Source organism: Puntigrus tetrazona, chromosome 15 (genome assembly GCF_018831695.1).
Source record: "Puntigrus tetrazona isolate hp1 chromosome 15, ASM1883169v1, whole genome shotgun sequence".
Classification (NCBI taxonomy): Eukaryota; Metazoa; Chordata; class Actinopteri; order Cypriniformes; family Cyprinidae; genus Puntigrus; species Puntigrus tetrazona.
In genome coordinates this window covers 317,876-340,044 of record NC_056713.1, presented here as the reverse complement: position 1 = coordinate 340,044, position 22,169 = coordinate 317,876, and the positions used below count along the sequence as shown (strand labels likewise).

The 22,169-nt window shown below is 36.3% G+C and overlaps 1 protein-coding gene across 1 annotated transcript in view; it reads left to right on the top strand.

Moving 5' to 3' along the window:
- Positions 1-22,169, top strand: part of LOC122359285 (teneurin-4-like) — a 65,092-nt gene that overhangs the window by 11,829 nt on the left and 31,094 nt on the right. Inside the window, 6 exon segments of the mRNA XM_043259592.1 lie at positions 916-1,130; positions 2,854-3,070; positions 12,214-12,315; positions 12,975-13,169; positions 17,689-17,712; positions 17,715-17,888. Of these exon segments, the coding sequence (XP_043115527.1) occupies positions 916-1,130; positions 2,854-3,070; positions 12,214-12,315; positions 12,975-13,169; positions 17,689-17,712; positions 17,715-17,888 (927 nt within the window).

Here is a 22,169-nt window from a genome sequence, read left to right as displayed (position 1 = left end):
ATTATTTAACCATTATTTTGCTTACCCCAATGGCAGATAATTTTACTCGCTTCTAATACTTAAAATGTGTTAAAAAAATTTAAGCAAGAATTTTGAAATTTACATTTTTTTTTCCAAATTTAAATTTTTCATCCAATCATGTTCTTGAAAGATTTCGTAAAGTTCGCCAATGACAAAATATGCGGCGTAACTGAATTTTCCCCAACATGTGTAATTGCGACTGATGTGGCAATGCGTTATGTGGAGGCGTAAATTGGAAGGCGCCAAAGCATGTCCTGTCTCTCCAGATATAGCACGCTGCAAATGATTGACTTTTGAGGAGACTGCCATCTGCTGTAGCGCATGTAGCCCGGCGCGAAGCTGCCTGAGAGTCCTCTGGGCTCTCTTTGCAAGGATGTCTGCTTTTGTCGCCATCACTGCGGAAATTGGCCAATCCACCTGAGCGAGCAGATGTTGCCATTTCCTTAGGGTCCAATGAGGAGGGTACATCAGCATTAGGTGCAGGGGCGTTTTTTTCTAAGGATGCAAGGAGGCACTGCCTCAGAAACATTCTGATGAGTAAATAATTGATAGTAAAAAAAAAAAGAAAGAAAACAAATATATAATCAACTGATAGTGAGGCTAAGTCAACTTCTCAATTAAGACAAACTTGGAAACCCAAAATGATCTGTAACCATGACTTTCTGTGAAAAAAAGCATACTATATACATCTCCAACACACAACGTTGGGTTTATGTACCTGTAAAGTTTCAGCTTAGGACAGCTCTTTATGTTCAGTGGTCAATGTGGCTATTTTTTCCTGACGTGATTGAAAATCAGCAAGAGGGTCATTCACCCAGTACACTGACCCTCTGCTCGCACCATATGGTAGATTTATGAGGCGTCGAGCTGACTGATAGATCTCATTTTCCACAGGTAAACTAGATGGCTTTTTCCCGGAGGACAGCTTCATAGACATGGGCGAGATAGACGTGGGCCGCAAAGTCGCTCAGCTGATCCCGCCTGGAATTTTCTGGAGGTCGCAGGTTTTTATTGACCACCCCATGTACCTCAAATTCAATGTGTCCCTCAGTAAAGATGCCTTGGTGGGGATCTATGGGAGAAGAGGCCTACCCCCATCACATACGCAGGTGTGTCAGATAAGTTCATTTAGATAATATTTAAACAATGTTTGCACTGTCTTTTAGTCCAAATGTTGAAATTTCATGTATTTTGATGAGGATGAAAAAAATTCAGGACACTATTCAGGCCAGAATCAAAAAAACTAAATAGAAAAAAAAACATTGTTCATGGTTATGCATTATAAAAGCTAATTTGCAATTGTCTGTAGAACTAGATGGAATTATATGACAAACTTGTTTCCAAAATATTCCCTCTGATTAGTCAAACTAGGTTTTGCTCCAAACCGGTTAAACTAGTGTCTGCAGATTAGACTGGGAAATAAAGTATATTAACTTTTTTGCACACATCAGACAAACACCCTCACAAAAAAGCTCATTCCTTTTTCCTCACAAGGTTTGAGGGATTTTTTTAATGAAATCAAATATGAAGGATCCACTTTTGTTTGTTTGTCCCTCCCATGCATTTGTCAATAGGTTATATACGTAGCATATTCCCCCAAGATTTCATTTCATTTTGTGGCATATTATCGTCTCAAAGACTCATCTCAAAGGCTCTGACATAAACAGACACTTAATTTCAGTATCGAACACAGAGCATCTCAGCCTCCTGTATTGATTTGGTTCATATGTGCACTGGTATTGTGTCACTGGAAATTACTCCAAGACCTTGGTTGATAGACTCAATTGAACCAAGCTAACCAATAAGAGAGAATTAACTTTTTTTTTTTTCCTTTCAATTTTGTGTGAACAGATTTATTTTGTAAGCTTGTTTATTAATAACACATGGATATGATAAGGTTAATTGTGTATTATTGGATTTCAGATTTTAGTGTTCAGTGATATTGCTTGATTTGTCAATTGGCTTATGCACAAATGTCAAATAAGAATGTCACAGCCATATGCCATCTCGCATTTAAAAGAAATTATTATTATATTTTAAATTAGAAAAAGAAATTGAGTTTGGGCTCAAAATTATTAATTTATAATTTTTTGCTGGGAGTATTTATTTATTTATTTAGTAAGTGTCAGTAAAGGCATTTATTCTTGATTTATTTCAAATAAATGTTGTTCTCCTGCAATTTCTGTTCAACAAAGAATCCTGTGGTTTTACCAAAAATATTAACCATTTTTAGCATAAAACACATGGATAATGTTTCTTGACCGCTAAATAAGCATATTATAATAAAAATGTAGCTTTTCCATAGCAAGAATAAACGGCATATTAATAAAATATATTTAAATAGAATACAGTTTGTTTTAAATGTAATATTTCACAATATTACTGTATTTTTTATCAAATAAATGTGTTCTTATTGAGCATAAGAGACTTCTTTCAACAATAAGAATAATACTGAGACGACAATACTTAGAAAAGTCAGTGAGATCTCAAGTGTGTGTCATTACTGTGTTAAATGCTTGTGATATTGAAAATTGAAATGCCACAATGTTTACTCCTAAGTCTAAAAATTAAAATGAGCATAAATGAAATGATGACATACAACCAGTACTGGTTTAAGGTGTGAGATTCAAAATTATACATACATTACCATAAATTGGTACAGTTTTAGCAGCTGTCCTTTCACACCTTGCATTAGTCCTCTTTTCACAGTCTCAATCTGCCCTTAGAGACCAGCTCCTGTTGGCTCCAATGTGCGGGACTGATCAGCTCCTGAAGGCTCATGTGTCATTCCTAATGCTTGTTTGTGGTCTGTCTGTCTCTCCTCGTCTCCAGTTTGACTTTGTGGAGCTGTTGGATGGCCGTCGGCTCCTGTCGCAAGGGTTGCCAGGCCTTGAGGGTCCGCCTTTTCCAGCTCAGCAGCGAAGCCTGATGCCACTCACCAGTCACGATACAGGCTTTATACAGTACATGGACTCGGGCATCTGGCACTTGGCTGTGTACAATGATGGGAAGGAGACAGAGCAGGTGTCCTTTCTCACAACTGCGATCGGTTAGTACAACATCTAATGGAAACTTCACTTTAAATGACGCAACAGGTGTAAATTCAAATGTACAAATGGTAAGTGCTTTGCAAGTATCATATGTAAAAGAACATTTGCACGAGGCCTCAGCAAAAATGAACATGGAAGTCTGATTCACACGTGGTCGGGTACATGGACACATTTCAACTTGGCTGCTGAAATCCTATGTTATGCGCAACCTGCCATTATAATGGAAAATTGAGTTTCTAATCTCTTGATTTTTCACATTCATTGGAATGATGTGACGGTATAATTTCATTTGTAGTTCTGTGGTTCTCTGTACATAGATCTTTCTTATTACCATGCAAGCTGTCAAATAATAGTCCTCTGGAAAAGATTTTCAAAAAATAATTTCCTTGTAAACTTGGAGATATTGACACAGACTGAAATGAAATTGCCAGACAAGCCTTTTGTTTGTCAAAAAACAGTAGGTAATTCATATGGGGATGATTTCTTGAGTGGAATAAAAGATGAATCAGATGGCGATAAACTTAGATTCCTGAAAATGTGAAGCTAGACCACAAAATCAGTCATAAGGGTACATTTGAACAACTGAGATAATCTGAAAGCCGAAGAAAGAGGATTTCTGTTGATGTGTGGTATAGTACCATGTTTGGCTGAGATGCAACAAATTTAAATCTGAAATCTGAAAAAAAAGTAAATTTGTCCAAATTACGTTCTTACTATTATTACTGATCAGAAATTAAGTTTTGATATATTTGTGGTAGGGAATTTCTAAAGTACCTTCATGGAACTTGATAATATCCTAAGGATTTTTGGCATAAAGAAAAAACCTAGCATTTTGACCCATGCAATGTATTTTTGACTATTGCTACAAATACATCTGCATGACTTCACAAATGACTTAATTTTGCTATCTATATCAGTTTATATCCGAATAGGGGTGGAGTCACCATGATATGGATGAGATAAAGTCATATTAACTGTTGCTGAAGAAAATGCTGAAATTACATTACATACAAGTCTCTATTTAAATCAGTTATTGTCCAAATAGGGCCCAAGTCACTGTGATATGCTGTAGATAATAAAAGGAAAGGTTGTCATTTAGACTGCGGTTGAAATAAATCTTGCTTAAATGCTTTGGCACCACTTCATTGACATGCCAATTTAGCGAAATGAAATAACGTTCGTAATTCATATAGTCATTGCAAGCCTAAACAATCTTAAACCTAAAATGGCTTTGACAGACAATCTCAGCCAAAATTATCCAACATTTTTTCCCTAAATCAAATGTGAATTAGGCATCGGAGGAAATTTTCGCCTTCACTGTGCTACTTGTCAGAGCCTGCCATCACTGATATTACCCTTTTTGCATCGCCATCTCAGCCAGCCTAGACCTCTACAGAGCAATCAAGGTGGATTTGAATAAGAAAGATTGCGGAAATGAGCAGTGCTTCACCATGCCTGCGTGTGTTCTTCACTGATGGCTTGTAAGACTCTTGTTGCTTTTTGAGTGCCTCCCAGCAAATCCTGCTTCCAATTTGCTGTCTATTTGCATAGAACACAGTGGCCTTGATTCAAAGCTTCTGATTGACGACCCTTCCGTTCCCCTATGCATATTATTGGTCATTATTTGATCATATTCACGTGTGTTTTTTGATGCGAAAGACTTCGCATTCCATCCTTTGCCATCACTGATGGAGGTGATTTCGATTTTGTCCTTTCCGCTTCAGTATCCTGAAAGCGGCTTTGATTAGTGCGAGCCCGTCAGGAGGGAGGGCAGAGCTCGGGGCCGTCGTGAGGTTTCAGCTTTCATGAAGGTGGCAGCTGGGAGCTGTTCTCACATGCTCTTTAATTAAACGCTCCTGGGCCATGGTCCATCTGCAACGGGAGGGAGGAGGGGTTTGCCAGCCTGTCGATCGATGCAAGTGTGTCTGCCTCACATCCATTTCTGCTGTTCCAGCTCGTCATGGGGAAAGACGGCATTGCGCCTTACATCCCCTGATGAGGATGGAATACAATACCGTATATATGGCACATGACATGGTGGTTTAGAGTGTCGGAAGATGAGGAGAGAAAGAGACAGTCTGTTTGTCCTGTGTTCAGTACTCTTGGATGTAGCCACCATTGGGAGTTTGTTGGCCACCTGCGGTTCAGGGCCAAGACATTGGGCTTTAGAGAAAGAAGGTCTGGAAAAGGAGTCACGCCTGAGTTGATTTGACTCTGAGCTCTGCGGCTCAGAGGGAGGCAGAAAGAGGAGGTGAAGAAAGAGGAAAAAAGAGACCGAGAGGGTGAGAAAGACCGAAAGAAAGTAGGTCAGATGGATGGCGACCTTCAGCAGGGTTTCACACTGCACCTAGTTTTCAATACAGAGACACTAAATGTTACACTGAAGACAAAGTTTTAGCTTTTGAAACTTATTTTTCATTTTTTTGGTGTTTAAATTCTTTGTTATCCTAGTTAAATATGCAGGGACTGTTAAATGTAATCCCTTAGTAAACACTCTGCTTCTGAGGTGTTTTCAAAACATTGTTTTAATTGTCTTGGCTCCGTGACCAGCCTGGCACGGCAACACTGCATCGCCCAATGGCTTAAGACTGGCGTGGCGTGTTTATCTGACCAATCGTGGATGAGGAAGTATTGAGGAAACACACCTGTACACACCTGTACACACCTGTTTATGCATTTATGTGAATAGAACTAAACTGCCTCCTTACTTTAGAGAAAACAAATTCACAAATGGTATTTTTAATGCTACTATTTCTCTTTCCTAGATTGCAGAGAAATAAAATAGAAAGCAAAATGAGACTTTTAAGTCTCTTTTACTCTTTTGTTGTGTTTGTAGAGTTACATAATTTACTCCAACATTTTCGAACTGTGCAGTTAAATGCCAGACTTAGTTGTCTTCTGCAGTGACTTCTGCAGTGAAATCCACAATCATTTTATAGTTCTGTATTGTTGTATAATGTCAACAACTCTCTTGGTTGCACTTATATTTGGAATTTTTGGTAAGACAAAGTTTATTCTTAAATAAAACACCTGACATCTCAGTGAAATCTCCGGAGCTGTAAGTGCAACCTCTGAGCAATACAAATTTCCTCTGGGTACACATGTGCCACGGTCCATAAGGGACCTGAAGTGTTGAATATCTCTATTGTTCTTGCTCTTTCTCTCTCTGTGGCTCTCTATTTTTGTTTCCTCCTTTTTATTTCTTTATGCCGCTCTACACACTCTCCATAATTCTCATGACTCCTCATTACAAAGCTAAGGTGTCTGTCCCATGTGCGACAGAGTCTCATTTGTCCCCACCATGTGGTCTTCTGTTGTCAAAGTTATCAAGGATGCATCTCTAGCTGTGCCTTGCTGATTGCTCTGGTCCCTCTGCTTTCTGAGGAGCCGACAGGCCTTCAACAACATTTCTAATATTAGATATTTATCACAGATTGAAGCCAAGGACAGTAGTCTTGTGCTACACAAGAGCACAGAGGAGTAATTAATGTCAGATCAGTAAAAGAGATTAAATGTGTTATCATCATTGCTATTCTTCATGCTTGGAGTTAGTCGTTTGAACAAACCTGATAAACAATTTAATACGAATGAATGGCTCTTAATATGTCTGTCTGGACCAACACAAACATTAACATGCTGTCAGGGTTTTTTTTCTTTTCTTTTTTTTTTGTCAAGGTCCCTTTTGAGCATTCTCTTGACAGTAAGTACCTTTGGACCTACAACTAACTGTCATTAGAGTATTATTAGAATGTCTGCCAATTCTTTCTTGTGATTTATTGGGATTACACAATATATTAGCATTAAAGTAATAATTTTTCCTGTATACGTAACATTTTGTCAATGATTTTGCCAGTAGAGTAAGCAAAATAATCGTATTTCAAACAGAAAACATCTTATTGGTAGATTATTTTGCTTGTTTCAAGCTAAAACTTACTTAATTTCCAATAGAAACAATTCTATAATATTTACTTGTCTTAGGTAGTTTTGCTAAATACAAGACAAAAAAGACTAGAATAGCATTTTTTGCAGTCTATACAAGCTAGCAATACAATTTTTACTCAGAAATGCATAAAATAGTTATTTTACTTAAAAATTCAGTTTTGTGCTGTAAGTGGCACAGCAATTTTAAACTTCACCTTTTAAGGCATATCTATAAAACGTTTTATGAAATGTTGCAGATAGTCAGGTTAACAATTTCACCCCTACTGTGTATAAATATGTTGTGTTCTCTGTGTGTGGCACCAACGAAAGCCTTAAAAGCATGCAGAAATATGAACTCCTCCTTTTTCAAATTCACGGCCGGACACAGACTTCTCAGTCACTGCTTAGAGATGGAATTATACGTGACAGTTCTGAAGGGAAGTGCAGGCTCTGGACTGCAGGTACTGAACTCAGATCAGTCGTAGTGTCAGAAATGCTTTATATGAGAGTGACAGAGATGCAGCGAGAGATGGATTGTGCTCTACGGATACACGAGAAGAGCATCTCTAAGCACTTTCAAGATAGATATGAAGCGAAAAAGCCATCTCATGTATAATTGCATCCGTGGATGTAATTGCAAATGGCTTAATTTATCTTACAAGTCTACACGTGCGCAGTCACTCATAGTAGGCTTTTAAGAGACCTGTATGTGCCCTCTGCTAAAAAAAATCGAGGCTGGAAGCCATCAAAATCCCTACCGAAGTCTTGATAGGCTCAGGCGTTCCAGGGGGATAGCCAATCCACCAGCCCTTTCCTCTCACATCAAGAGACTTGTGCCTTTAAAATTCTTTCAAAAACATTCTCTGCAGCACAGTCTAGTTACCGCCTTCCCTTCTTCTTCTCTCCCCCTTCCTTCGTTCAGCTTCCCGTCTGTTGCATCCTCTGCGATGATTGACTCTCTTGAGGAAGGGGAAGGCTGTGTCCGGGCTCACATTTCCAGCCCTTTGTCCAACACAAAAGCATCTTTGTCGAGAGAGCTCAGCCCCGGGCGCACCAGCGGTTCGAAGGGAGCCTTAGAGAGGGAATATTTTTCACCGTTATTTCATGTTTAATTCAGGTCGCGTCCGATTTCAGCTGCACAGAAATGAGCGTGGATTTGCCTTTTTTCTATCATAACATTACATGTAGTAATTGCATATCATCATTTATTCGCCATTGATGAATTTGTCCCAAACACTTTATGGAATTATATACATCGAGTACAGAGAAAGCTGTTTCAATTCTCAAGCAGGGATTTTTTTTTTGTGTGTGTTATAACAAGTGACGATCTGGCACAGATTTGTTTGCTTTAATGTTTTTCATGCCTCCGTTGCAGTTGCTATCATTCGCAGAAAGTGATTCATGCGTAGCATTTGGTAGTTGATCCATGTATTTATCCACTGAGCTACAGAATCCCGGGACAGATAGCGACAGATGTAGGAATAAAGTTATTAAATAAAATGTCACAAGTTCAATTGAGGACTTTAATTGGTCATCGAGAATGATTGCAAATCACTCTGAGTTTTATATGGAAAAATAACTTGCAGTTGAAATGTTCTAATATCATTGTTTGCATGTCAATTTAGACTTTCAGTACAGACTTTATTACAGACCTAATCACTGCATCCTTATATTATATGGCCCGTTTTTTTTGCATATTTATGAACAAACTAATTAATATTCATACACGGAGTTCATGATGCAACAAGATTGCTTATCTAAGATAGATATCTAAATGCTTCTTGAGAGCTGTCAGTGTGTGAATATATGATGTGTCTACCAAGAATCAAGCACCACTTCTTCACTCCAGGAGTCTGTCTAATAGATCCGCAATCTGTAATGAACCCTTTATATATATATATATATATATATATATATATATATATATATATATATATATATATATATATATATTCCTGTTGAAATCAGAAATCTTGTAATTGACATGTTGACATTCCTTGCATTTAAATTAGCACGCTTACTAAAGAAGGGTGTTAGATGGAATTTCCATTAGCCGTGTCACTGGATGTGTCATGCACTCGCGATGGTCAATGTTAGTGCGGTTTCACAAAAACAGCTACACTAATTATGGTGAGTTCCTCATTAGGCTGAAGTAAATTCGTCAAGTGGTTGCACTTGATTTCCACTTCACCTTAGACCTGCTAGCTAACAGAAAATGTCACACTTTATTTTCTTATTTATGCAAAGAGAATAAATTGATTTGTTCTAAAATGAAATTTTTTGTAGGCTTATGCGCACATTTATTTATTATGCTCTTATAATGTTAATTGAATTGACGTGACAATCGCGCATTTTTGCATTGCAAAAATACTGATGTTCCCCTGAACCTACCCCCGTCTGCTATTGGTTGGGTAAACTATAGCCCCGCCTCATTTTCACCACATTGGTTGAGCCAATGTTTCTGGTGCACTGGTCAGGATCATCACGTTGTTTATAGTTCAGTTCAGTTCTAGTGTGCTGTATTGCATTGACAAAAAAAAAAAAATATATAGATGTGTATTGTCAATGCAAATTAAAATAGAGCAATTATGTATTAAAGTGCCCCATTAGGCGTTATGAAAGGTTCATATTTTGGTTTTGGGAATCCAAAACAACAGGTCGACTGAAAGAAAGGTCTAAAAACATGAATTTTTCTTATAATATGCATTTATTTTTACCTTATTTGTTCAACGACTATTCTTTCATTGAGTAATTTTTAATACCCTTACAGTGATTGGTCGATTTAATTTAAGTGAGTGTTTGTGAGTGTTTGTGAGCTTTTGATGACTTTCTTTTGGCAATAATAACTGAGCACTTTCAGATTTAAAAATCTTTTCATTCATAAAGTTAATTTTCAAAAAAACATAAAACATCCATACTAGGGGCCATACTATTATTATAGTAATAATTAATAAAGTGTTAAAGAGCCCCTATTATGGATTTTTAATGATAAATAATAAAATTAATTATTAATGTAGGTAATTATATAAACGAAAAGTAAAAAAATTAAATAGGATTAGATGGATTAGAAAGTTTAGACAGATTTACAGAAGCAAAACGTACCTCTAAGTAATATAATAGATTAATATGGTGCAATATAATCTACATTTGATGGAAACTTTATCAGATCATGAAGATTTTTATTAATTATTTATTTAATTTATTATATTTTCTATCTGTATAGGATGAAGTAATTTAAGATGCAAAATGTCACACTTTAAGACCTTTATTGAACCAATATTTGTTATGATGCTTTATGAAAGCAATATTAGTTATGATGCTTCATGTACCTTAAGTAATATTTGTTATGATGTTATGAATTCATATATATATATCAGCTTTGTTTTGGAGCTGTTTTTAATTCTCAGTGTCAATAAATGGCCTGGGGATAGAGAACTTTGAACTTTCAAAGATTGTTTGTTTTTACAAAACTCTTTTATTTCCTAAGATGAAGAAAAATTTGATTTTCCTTTTTTTTTTGGCACATGACCTCTTTAAAATTGAAACCCAAAATTGCCTTTTTACACAAAGTTCTTTAGGGAAAGAGGCATTAGAGGAAGCACCTTAGCAAGGTTTAAATCATATCGCTATCAGTTTGTAGCACTAAATGAGGAGAGGTATCATATCGCTCAAAAGTGAAATATGGAGTTCCTCAAGGCTCAGTGCTAGGACCGTTACTTTTCAACCTATACGTGTTACCTCTGGGAGACATTATCAGGAGACATGGTGTTAGCTTTCACTGCTATGGTGATGATACTCAGCTCTATATTTCAGCGCAGCCTGGTGATACACACCAAATTGAAAATCTAACAGAATGCATAGTCGATATAAAAAACTAGATGATAAATAACTTCTTAATGCTAAATTCTGAAAAAACGGAGGTGCTAATAATCGGACCTAAAAACCCCACATATAATAATCTAGAACACAGTCTAACACTTGATGGCTGCTCTGTTAATTCTTCATCATTAATTAGGAACATTGGTGTGCTGCTTTACAGCAATCTTTCCTTCTAGTTTCTAGCATCTGTAAAACTGTGTTTTTTCCATCTTAAAAATATATCTAAATTACGACCTATGCTTTCGACCTCTAATGCAGAAATATTAATTCATGCGTTTATGACCTCGAGGTTAGATTATTTTAATGCTTTATTGGGTGGTTGTTCTGCACGCTTAATAAACAAACTTCAGCTTGTTCAAAACGCAGCAGCTAGAGTCCTTACTAGAACTATAATCATATTAGCCCGGTTCTGTCAACACTGCACTGGCTCCCTAACTCTGTTCGGGAAGCAGACACACTCTGCCAGTTTAAATCTAGATTAAAGACACATCTTTTTAACCTAGCCTACACATAACACACTAACACACTTTTATTATTAAAATTCGTTAAAGGATTTTTAGGCTGCATTACTTAGATTTGCTGGAACCGGGAACTACTCCTAAAATACAATGTACTTGTGACATCGTAAAAAGAATGGCATCTACGCTAATATTAGTTCTGTTTCTTTCTTAATCTGTTTTCACGATTTGTACCCAGACTAGATGGTGGATCAGCACCCAGAAATTATGTTCATCAGAGACCAGAACACTTAGATGCGCTCTGTGGACCAATTACCAGATCCTGATGCACACACACACATACACATACACACACACATACATATACACACACACATACACATACACATACACACATACACATACACGCACACATACTCACACTCACACTCACACTAAGTCATTTACACTATCTGACACAGCTGCATTTAAAATTGAACTGGAAGTTAAGTGCTGGGCGTCCGGTCAGAGGAGAACTGGCCCCAACTGAGTCTGGTTTCTCCCAAGGTTTTTTTTTTCTCCATTCTGTATGGATGGGGTTTTGTTTCCTTGCCGCTGTCGCCTCTGGCTTGCTTTGTTGGGGACACTTAACTTCTAGTGATTATCGTCGAATTGATTACAGAGACCGTCTCTGCATTTAATAAGAAATTGTTCAATCTCGTCATAATACATCCCTGTCAGTGTATTCTTCTACCTTATACTGTACAGTGCTTTGATGCAACCTGTGTTGTTAAAAGCGATATATAAATAAAAATGATTGATTGATGATTGAAAGATAATCAACTGTATCTAGCGAGTGAAGTGCATTTTTCTGACAAATATTGTTTGATGGCATTGTTTTGCAGATTCTATCGATGACTGTCCTAGTAACTGTTTTGGAAATGGAGATTGTGTGGCCGGAAACTGCCACTGTTTTCCCGGCTTCAGAGGACCCGACTGCAGTAGGGGTGAGATTTCTGTTTTTCCTACTCCTCCATTAACCTCCATTTCTTTCCTTATTACTTTCAGTCTTTCATCCCTGCAGTATTTTTTTTTTTTTCGCTTTCTCGTTCACTCAAACATTTCCCCCTCCATAAATAGTCTAAGCGTTGTTTTCAACACTGTAATCAAATCACTTTAGTAATAAATATAATTATGTGGGTCGATTTTGTATAAAAGTGTGAATATTAATAAGTAAAGGACTGTATGTATTAGTGTATGTATTACAAAATGTATGTATTAGTATTTACATTATATTTATGTAGTAGTTGTAGCTTGTTTTTCACAGGCATCGAGATAACCATTTCTCTTGTGCCCTGTCACTTTAAAATCGATTTCCACATTAGAATTCAGTCGCTCTTTCCTGTTTGCATGTTTGCAGTGTATTCTGGTCTCTTTCAGAAATCCCTTGTTCATACACAAAACTTCTAGATCGATATGGTCTCACTCACTTTTACCACTGTAACTTTTGCTGCAGTGGTCATATTGATTTTTACACAGACACGAGTTGCCATCTTCTTACAAGAGTCCAGCAGACCAGCACAAACTTTTTTTTTTTTTTTTTTTTTTTTTTTTTTTGAAGTTACATTTGGCAGACCTTTTAATATTTAGCATGTACTCTTTCCAGCGTCCTGTCCAGTGCTTTGCAGTGGGAACGGTCAGTATCTCAAAGGCCGCTGCATGTGTCACAGCGGATGGAAAGGATCCGAATGCGATGTTCCCACCAACCAGTGCATCGACATTACCTGCAGCGGACATGGCACATGCATTGTGGGAACTTGCATCTGTAATCCTGGCTACAAAGGGGAGAACTGCGAAGAAGGTAAATGTAGTAAAAAAATTAACACAAAATAAAAATAAACTACAGATCACTTTATATTTTATACTTTTTAGCATGCATATTACTAGAATATTAGCCATTTATTAGTGCTATTTAATCACATATTAATGCCTTAATATACAAGACCTTATTCTAGATTTCTAATAATTTAAAATAACTGTTTTTATTTTGATTCATTTTAAAATTTGATTTATTCCCCTAATGTTAAAGCTAAATTTTCAGCATCATACTCCAGTTTTCAGTGTCATTCCAATGAGAAGATTTGCTGAATTTGTTTTTATTGCTTAATATTTTTGTGAAAACTATAATTAGTTTTTTTCTTTGATGAAGGATTTTTTTGATGAATAGAATATTCAAAAGGAGAGCATTTATTTGAAATGGAAATCTTTTATAACATTATAAATGTTTTTACTGTCACTTAAACGTTTGATAAATTTAGTGTGTGCTTTCTAAATAAAAGTATTACATTTTTCTTTTCTTTTTTTTTTTATCTTACTTACTCTAAACCTTTCCATAGTGACGTATCACAGTTTTCCCAAAATATTAAACTGTTTTCAACATAGTAATAATATAATAATAAATAATTATTCCAAACCTTCCAAAATTTAATTATTCCAAACTTGAGCAGTAGTGAAATTTGTCTCTCTTTCTTTTTTTCTTTTTTTTTTTTTTTGCTAGTTTACTCCTAAAATTGGGTACTAAATAAACAATAATGAATATATGTGTAACTTCCCCTCTCTCTAACTATTATACCACCATAGAACGTTTGTTGTAAGGATGTTTGCGCTAATTTTGACTCTGTTGCCCCTTTTATCAAGGAAGAAAAATCTACATTTTCCCATACTGAATTGCACAGAAATGGAGAGAGAAAAGGCCCTTCCTGGCCTTTTTTTAAGTATGCATATGTACCCTTCTGAATATTTAAGGTGGGCGTACATGACCTTCGAGTTTGTAGCGGGCCCATAAGTATCCGACTCGTCTCGTTACGCCTAGAAAGTCTCCCCGCTCCTTTACATGCATTATGGATACTTCTGAGAGTCCAAAGCAATCCATTAAGAGATGAACAATTCTTTTGTGTCAAGATCTAATAAGTTGAATTTGCTCTGAGAAGTCTGAACCGAGACTACAGCGGCCCAACAAGAGGGGCGACCTAGACTTAAAGAGATAAGATTAAAGTAGCCATTGTGTTTGGCAGTTTTTGAAGGCTCTCATTTCAAGATGAAAAATGATCTAGCCGATTTTGACAAATGGTATGTTCTGACTCCATTGACCCCTGGCAATTCTATTTCGGGTCTCACCGTTGGCCGTTTGGAGGAAGAGAATGCCGACGCTGGCCCTTTAACGGTTCTACCTTTCTTCGCCGCGACCTTCAGGCGGTGATGATTAATTGCCAGGAGAGAGGCTCTTGTCATTTAGCCTATGATCTCTGTGCCTTGTGCCCAAACCATCTGCTAAGAGACCTGAACTCCAGCTTATCTATAGGAGCGGCCTCTCCACCCATTTGTGTCACGGTAAAGGGAGTCTGCAGTGTAGCGACCCCATCCCTCCTTTCCCATCATGTCCCAGCTGGCCTCATGTTAGCCATCTGTGAGGGCACATTCTTGGTTCATACCTTCCTTTTCTAATAGATATACACTACTGTTACGAAGTTTGGAGTCAGTACGTTTTTTTTTTTTTTTTCTTAGAACAAAAGTGGCATGTTTTTCACGTGTATGCTGTTCTACTTAAAATAATCTTTGCAAAAATAAAATATATATGCAGTTGTTTCACTATTAAATTTTTTTTTTTTTTTTTGCAACAATGAAAATGGAAAAAAAAAACTTAAGCAGCAAATCAGCATAATAAAATAAATTCTGAATGATAATGTGATCATGCAGAAAATTCAGTTTTGCATCATATGAATAAGTTATTTAAATAAATAATAAATTGGAAACAGTTTGCAATATTTTTCACAATGTTACTGTTTTTTCCGTACTATTTATCAAATCAATGCAGCCTTGGTGAGCATAAGCAAACATATAAAAACTTTTGACTTAACATATGTTGCATCATCATCTCCAAATTTAGTGATTTGAAGTTAATGAAATCAGTGTATTTACTCTATACATTACAAATGCAAAATTCTGAATTGAAGCACCATCTCCTTTCAGTTCATCTTTCGAATTTGGATAGGCCACACCCACGGAAATTAACCTGGAATTTAAAAGGAAAGGAAAGAGGAAATGGATTTAGTCATTAATGAATTCTACAATTCATTCATTAATGCATTCTATGAGATTGGTGAAAAAGCCCTGAAAGAAATGTATATATATATATATATATATATATATATATATATATATATATATATATATATATATATACACATATATATATATATACACACAGAGTTTCGGGCTTTTTGTATTTATCAAGATGTATGTATTTATCAAGGTATAGTATACAGTGATGATACACTACAATGTTTCAGATCATCAAACTATTATAAATATTAATCAAAGATATCAACAATCGGTTTTTAAATGAAGGTTTTTATTATGAAGTCAAAACAAAATTCAAACCCGGATCCTCAAAAGCTATACATCAGGGTGAGATCCAAAGAAAGAATGAACGTGAGATCAGTCAGTCTGGAAAAGGTTAAAAAGCCATTTCTAGAGCTTTGGGACTCCAGCGAACCACAGTGAAAGCATAGATGAAAACATGGAACAGTGGTGAACCTTACCAGGAGTGGCAAATTACTCCAAGAGCGCAGCGACGACTCATCCAAGAGGTCACAAAAAAATAACAACATCCAAAGAACGTCAGGCCTCACTTGCTTCAGTTAAGGTTAGTGTTCATGACACGACCATAAGAAAGTTCCAAGATGAAAACAGCAGCTGAGCAAAAAGAACATAAAGTCTCATCTCTCAGTTTTGCTAAAAAACATCTTTTGGGAAAATACTCTGTGGACTGGTGAGACAAAAGTTCTGTTAAAAGTAACAGAGCATAATAGCAACAGTAAAAATATGATGGTTATAGTGTGATGGTCTGGGGCTTCAGGACCTGGAAGACTTGCTGTGATAAATGGAATCATGAATTCTGCTGTCTACCAGAAAATCCTGAAGGACAGTGTCCTGCCATCTGTTTGTGACCTCAAGTTAAAGCGAACTTGGGTTCTGCAGCAGTGATCCAAAACACACCACAAGTCCACTTCTGAATGGCTGAAGAAAAACAAAATGAAGACTTTGGAGTGGCCTAGTCCTGACCTGAATCCTACTGAGATGTGGCGAATTACAATTCTGCAAAGATGAGCGGGCCAAAATCCCTCCAAAGCGTTGTAACAGACTCATTGCAAGTTATCACAAACGCTCGATTGCAGTTTGGCCCGACCAGTTATTAATTTTAGGGGACAAGCACTTTTTCACACAGGGCAATGTGGGTTCGGATTTTGTTTTCCTTTCATAATAAAAACCTTCATTTAAAAATAGCATTTTGTGTTATCTAATGATTAATATTGACAATTTGTTTGATGATCTGAAACATTAAAGTGTGACTTTCAGTTTATTTTAAATTCAAATTGCTACATCAATTTAAGGTTTAACTGGAATTTAAAAGGAATTGTCAGATCATTTCCGATGGTGCACAACCCTTCCGCCTACGTTTTTCCGTAAATATCCTTTTACACATATATCACATTTGAAGTGGAAAGTTTTATTTTCACTCTAATCGTTTTTTTTTTTTTTTACGAACCTCCATCTTCAGAATATCTGTCTGAGGTGACTGATCCATAGTACATTCTTCAGAGAGGATTAGAAATGAATTTAAGGGTAACGTGGGTACAGAAAGCTGAGCTTTTTGCCATGGGCCATTGTAGGTGTCCTTGTTTGCATTCTGTCACGCTTGGTTTTGGGTTCACAGTAAGTGGGGGGACCACATCCAGCATCGCTTTTCAATTTAGCAGAACATGCTCCGACCGCGCCAGTCTTTTTCCTTCCCGGCGCTGGGAGGAAATCTCATTACCAGCAGCTGGAGGAGTCAGAGGGAGAGAGAGAGAGAGAGAGAAAGAAAGAGCAACACTCTTCCCACCTGCCAGTTTACTGCACGACAGCGAATGCGGCCATTTAATTTGACCGTTTGTAAATCCTGTTTCTCTCAGGGTTTCTGGAAGTGTCAGGCCTCCTCAGACTCGACTGGGCATGTGGCACGCTCTCCACTACAAGAGCTAAACCTCCAGAGTCGTCGTCGTCTTTTTTTTTTTTTGTGGCCTGGGATGGATGACTAAGGCTTGAGTCATACTTTGAAAGGAAGAGGAACAGCAGGGGACTCTGAGTTATGGCAGTTTAATGTGAATACATGCATCTGTTCAAGTTTGATCTAGTGCGCTTGTCTTTGATGATGAGTTTGGTCTGATGGGAAATAGCTTCGCTGGTGTATTTTTTTACTTTGAGTTCTGCTTCTGATTTATCTTTTGATGTGAAAATGAGTCATTTAATACCTGCGTTATGTGTTTTCTCATTTGCAGTGGACTGCCTGGACCCGACCTGCTCAGGAGAGGTGTCTGTGTACGTGGAGAATGCCATTGTTTTGTAGGTTGGGGAGGTCCTGGATGCGAGAGTCCACGTGCTTCCTGCATGGAGCAGTGCTCTGGACACGGGACCTTTTTGGCTGATACTAACACCTGTAACTGTGACCCCAACTGGACCGGTCATGACTGCTCCACAGGTCAGTACAGTGATGCAGTGATGTCTTTTGCAATGATGTGTACCCTATTGCAGCCTTGTAACAGTACATAACAGTAACCTTATAATACTATTTTTTATTCAATTTGTTTGTTTGGTGATTTCACTGAACACAAATAAAATGTTAATTTATTTTTATTTTTAATTTAGTATTTTATTTATATTCAATTATATTATTATTGTTTTTATTTTAATATTTTCAGTTTTAATTTTAATTTTATTAGAAGTTTTAATTTTGTTATGTGCTTTTGTTATTTTTTAATTTTTTGTTTTAATATTTCTATTTAGAATTATTATTTTTTTGGTTAATTTCATGTTGTTTTGTTTTGCCTCTATACATTTCATTTCATCTCGCTTCGTTTCATTTTGTTTCATTTATTACCTGACTGTTAATGGGTAAAATCCACATTAAAAGACCCACGCTGCTTTTTTCACTTTTTAAATTCTTTTTGGACATCAGATTATGTAAAATTCAATTCAAGCTGACCTTTACCTACATTTACAGCAGTAAGTAAAATCTATGGGCACAGAAGTAAGAAAACTTTTGAACAATAAATGAATTACAACATAAATTAATTTATAATGGTTAATACTGTTAAAAATATGTCTTATATGAATGTTTAAAACAAATATTTATACCGAGATTTTCAAATATTGTATGTTTTTTACATAGGACAATTACTAATCGTAAAAGTATCTTACCCTGTACAAATACCCGCTTGATCTGATCATATTGCCTATCCGTGTCTCAGAGCACAGTATGTGGTACGGTGTTAGCATCACACTGATCTGACGGGCAAATCTCACACCTGTGTTTTTAAATTTCTCTTTGCGAGTGGTTCATCATATATTTATGCGTGCCTGTGCATGAACTGATTCATGTTAAAATCTCGTAAAAACCTAAATGAACCCTGATGCAGCTGATCTTTGCTAATCTCCACGCCACCTGTTGCCATGACAGCGGTGGCTACAGGTGTCAGGGTGTAATTTCATGCTCCACCTAATTTACCTCAATGTTCTCAGCTTGTGTGATTGAGAAAATTCAGCAAAAAACAATCCATGCACAGCGCTTCAGTAAACATTTAGTCTTTGGCCTAAAACGGGTAGGTTAAGCTGAAACGTAAAAACCCTTCAAAGGCATTTTTTTTCCTCCTGAATTAAACAAACTTGCTTGATAAAGTCAGCATCGTACCATTTCCAGTTCTTTTTTCTCATCAAGAATAGGCAGTTTGGTCAAATTCTCCATGGTTTCAGAACAATTTAGTCCTCTCTTCTCGACCCCTCTCTCGGTCATGCCTGACCACCTTTTCATGGAGACTTTTCCACATTTAAGCTGTTTCGGTCACGCTAGTTAGACCTCCGTCAGGAGGTGGGGGTGAAGAGGCAGCGTTTGATGCAGCAAAAGTGGTTTGGCACTTCACGGATTCTTTTAAACAGCAACCTGTGGATAGTTTGCTTTGATTTTGACTCAAGCACACTCTTGACTTCTTACAGTAGACACAGGTCTCACACTTGTTGTAAGTGTTATTCAACATCTGTGTTTTAAAAATGTATAATAAAGATCAGAAATGTGGACATGCTCACTACTTTTACTTTTAGTTAAATTTAGTAATTCAGTTCATGTTTTTGCATCATTGATATTTATCATAATAACCTTGGATCAAACACTCAAATTTTATATATGCTTGGTAAATAAGAGGCTCATTATTTTTAGGTCGAGTTTCGTTTTGTTTTGTTTTTTTTCTTTCTCTCCCATCCTAAAACACAAGAAAGAAAACCAAACGCTATTTTACTAAAACGCTTTGGAAGACAAGGACATTTATTATTGAAATGCCTCCAGAAGCGCTCAAAGCATGATGCAGTATCGTTATTTTGGTCGCTGCTATTGTAAACACCACGAAGCTTAGGAGATCAGAGAACTGATGGGAATTCAGCTTCAGCTAACTTTTGAAACACAACTATGAATTTCGCTTTAATGCCAAGCAGGCAGACTTGACCTATTAGGTAATCTGATGGCTTTGCTGGAAATAGCCATTTAAAGCCTGGCTTCTCAAGCGAATGATGCAGCATGACTAAATTATTACGAGACTTGTACTCTCCTCTGCTTGCCTCTGCTTTAACTCTTCGATCTGGATTGTAAACACGATAAAAATAAAACACCTAGAAAATGTAACGCATGTATTGTCATCGAGACAACATGAAGAAATATTCATGAAAACAATATGCTTTGATCAATTACTTAAATGTATTATTTTACTTTCGCTTCATTCAGTTGGACATTATTGTATCGAATTAATTGTAAAAAGAGAAAACATAAATAGATAAAACAGTAAAATAAAATCAATTTAAATATATTTATTTGGTAACTATTTAACACTGACAAACGTGCGATGTTAGTAATAAACTGAAAAAATGTGAGTTTTAATAAAATGAAATAAATACAGTATATTTTACCTCCAGTGGCAAAATTCTAGCAACCATTTAACACTAAAAAACATTTAATGTATTGTTACCGATAAATTTGAGCTTTGATAAAATATCAAATCAAAATAAAATATCAAATAAAATTATTAAAACTGTCAAATAGTTTTCTGCAAATCCTACACGGAGATAAAACCTCCTGAGATGAAGTCCCTTCCTCCTCTCTCTCTGCCTCTTCCCTTTTTTCCTTCTTTTTGACTCCTTCTCTCGGTCAGTGTTTTTAATTGAATAAGAAAGCTTTCAGCTCTAGTATGTGGGCAGGCGGGCAGCTCCACCACGTTCTGAAACGAGCTGCTGCAAACAATCAAGATCTGCATCAATTAGTTCTCCTCCTCCATTAAAGGACGCAAGCAGGAGTTACCCAATTATTGTACAACGTTAGTAGCGTTTTTTTGCCCTGCAGTGAAGCATTGTGGGAACGATTCACAGATGGTATCATCCTGTCATTTGGCTGCTGTGTTACCTTTATGAGAATCGCTTTAAGGAAAATTAAGCATTTACGTTATGAGAAAATGATATTCGTATAATCAAGCGTGTTTGTGTGTGTGTGTATGAACATAATTGATAGAGCGAGGGCAAAATACTAAGCAAATTGAGGAGGGACAATAAAGAAGAGCTAGAACGAGAGGAAATGAGCAACTGTGTGTCTCCTTGACAACTTTAAGCAGCTCTGAATGAAATGCCATTAGGATGCCTCTAATTGAAATGTTGCATGTGAAATTAAGGGCATTTACATAATTTAACAAAGGCCCAGTGCTGTAATTAGCATGAGGAAGGATTTTTTTCCCTTCAAGCTTTTAAATCTGGTAATGCCATGTTATGGTTTGTGCCTAAAAGACTAACTTAACTCTGTTTAATTTGTAACAATGACAAAACATGAACATAATTGACTCGTTAATGGGCTATAGGCAACCTTTTTCCAACTCCCTTCTGCGTAGATTTGACAAATTAGGCACATAATCGCCATTCTGTGTTTTGAAGATGGCCCTTATTTTTTACATTATGTTAGATTACTTCAGATAAAGATACTTAAGATATTACACTACATTAACCGACAAAAGCATCCGCTGCAATAATTGTAATTATTAATGCCAAAAACGATGAATTGCGATTAATCGCATCCAAAGTAAATGTTTTGGATTACATAATATGAGTGTGTATCTATCTATCTATCTATCTATCTATCTATCTATCTATCTATCTATCTATCTATCTATCTATATATATATATATATATATATATATATATATATATATATATATATATATATATATATATAGATAGATAGATAGATATAGATAGATACACACACACACACACACACACTTTTTTTGGTTACGATAAACGCCTAAACACACACACACAATTTTATTTTACATTCACTTATGCACATAAAATAGAAGTAAATTAACAAACTTTAATTTGGGCCCAATTCTCTTTACTATTAATTTAGACTTTGCTTCAATAAACTCCTAATTTGCTGATAAGGGATCAGCATTAACATTTTCTTTAAAAGTAATGATTAAAAAAAATGTTATATAAAAAAGTCCTGCAAGATCATTAAGATCATAAAAGCTACAAGGATGGTAATTATTTAAAAGAAAAATGCTGTTTGTTCAGTCCAGTCCCTGCTTTCCAAAACGAACATTTCACTTGATGGTTTGTGCTTCATGCCGCACCTTCACCCTGTTTTTATGTTACCTTTTTATTATATCAAAATTTCAAACTCACTTGACAAAGTGTTAAGCGAATTAATTGTCACTGTCGGTTCACACAGCCAAA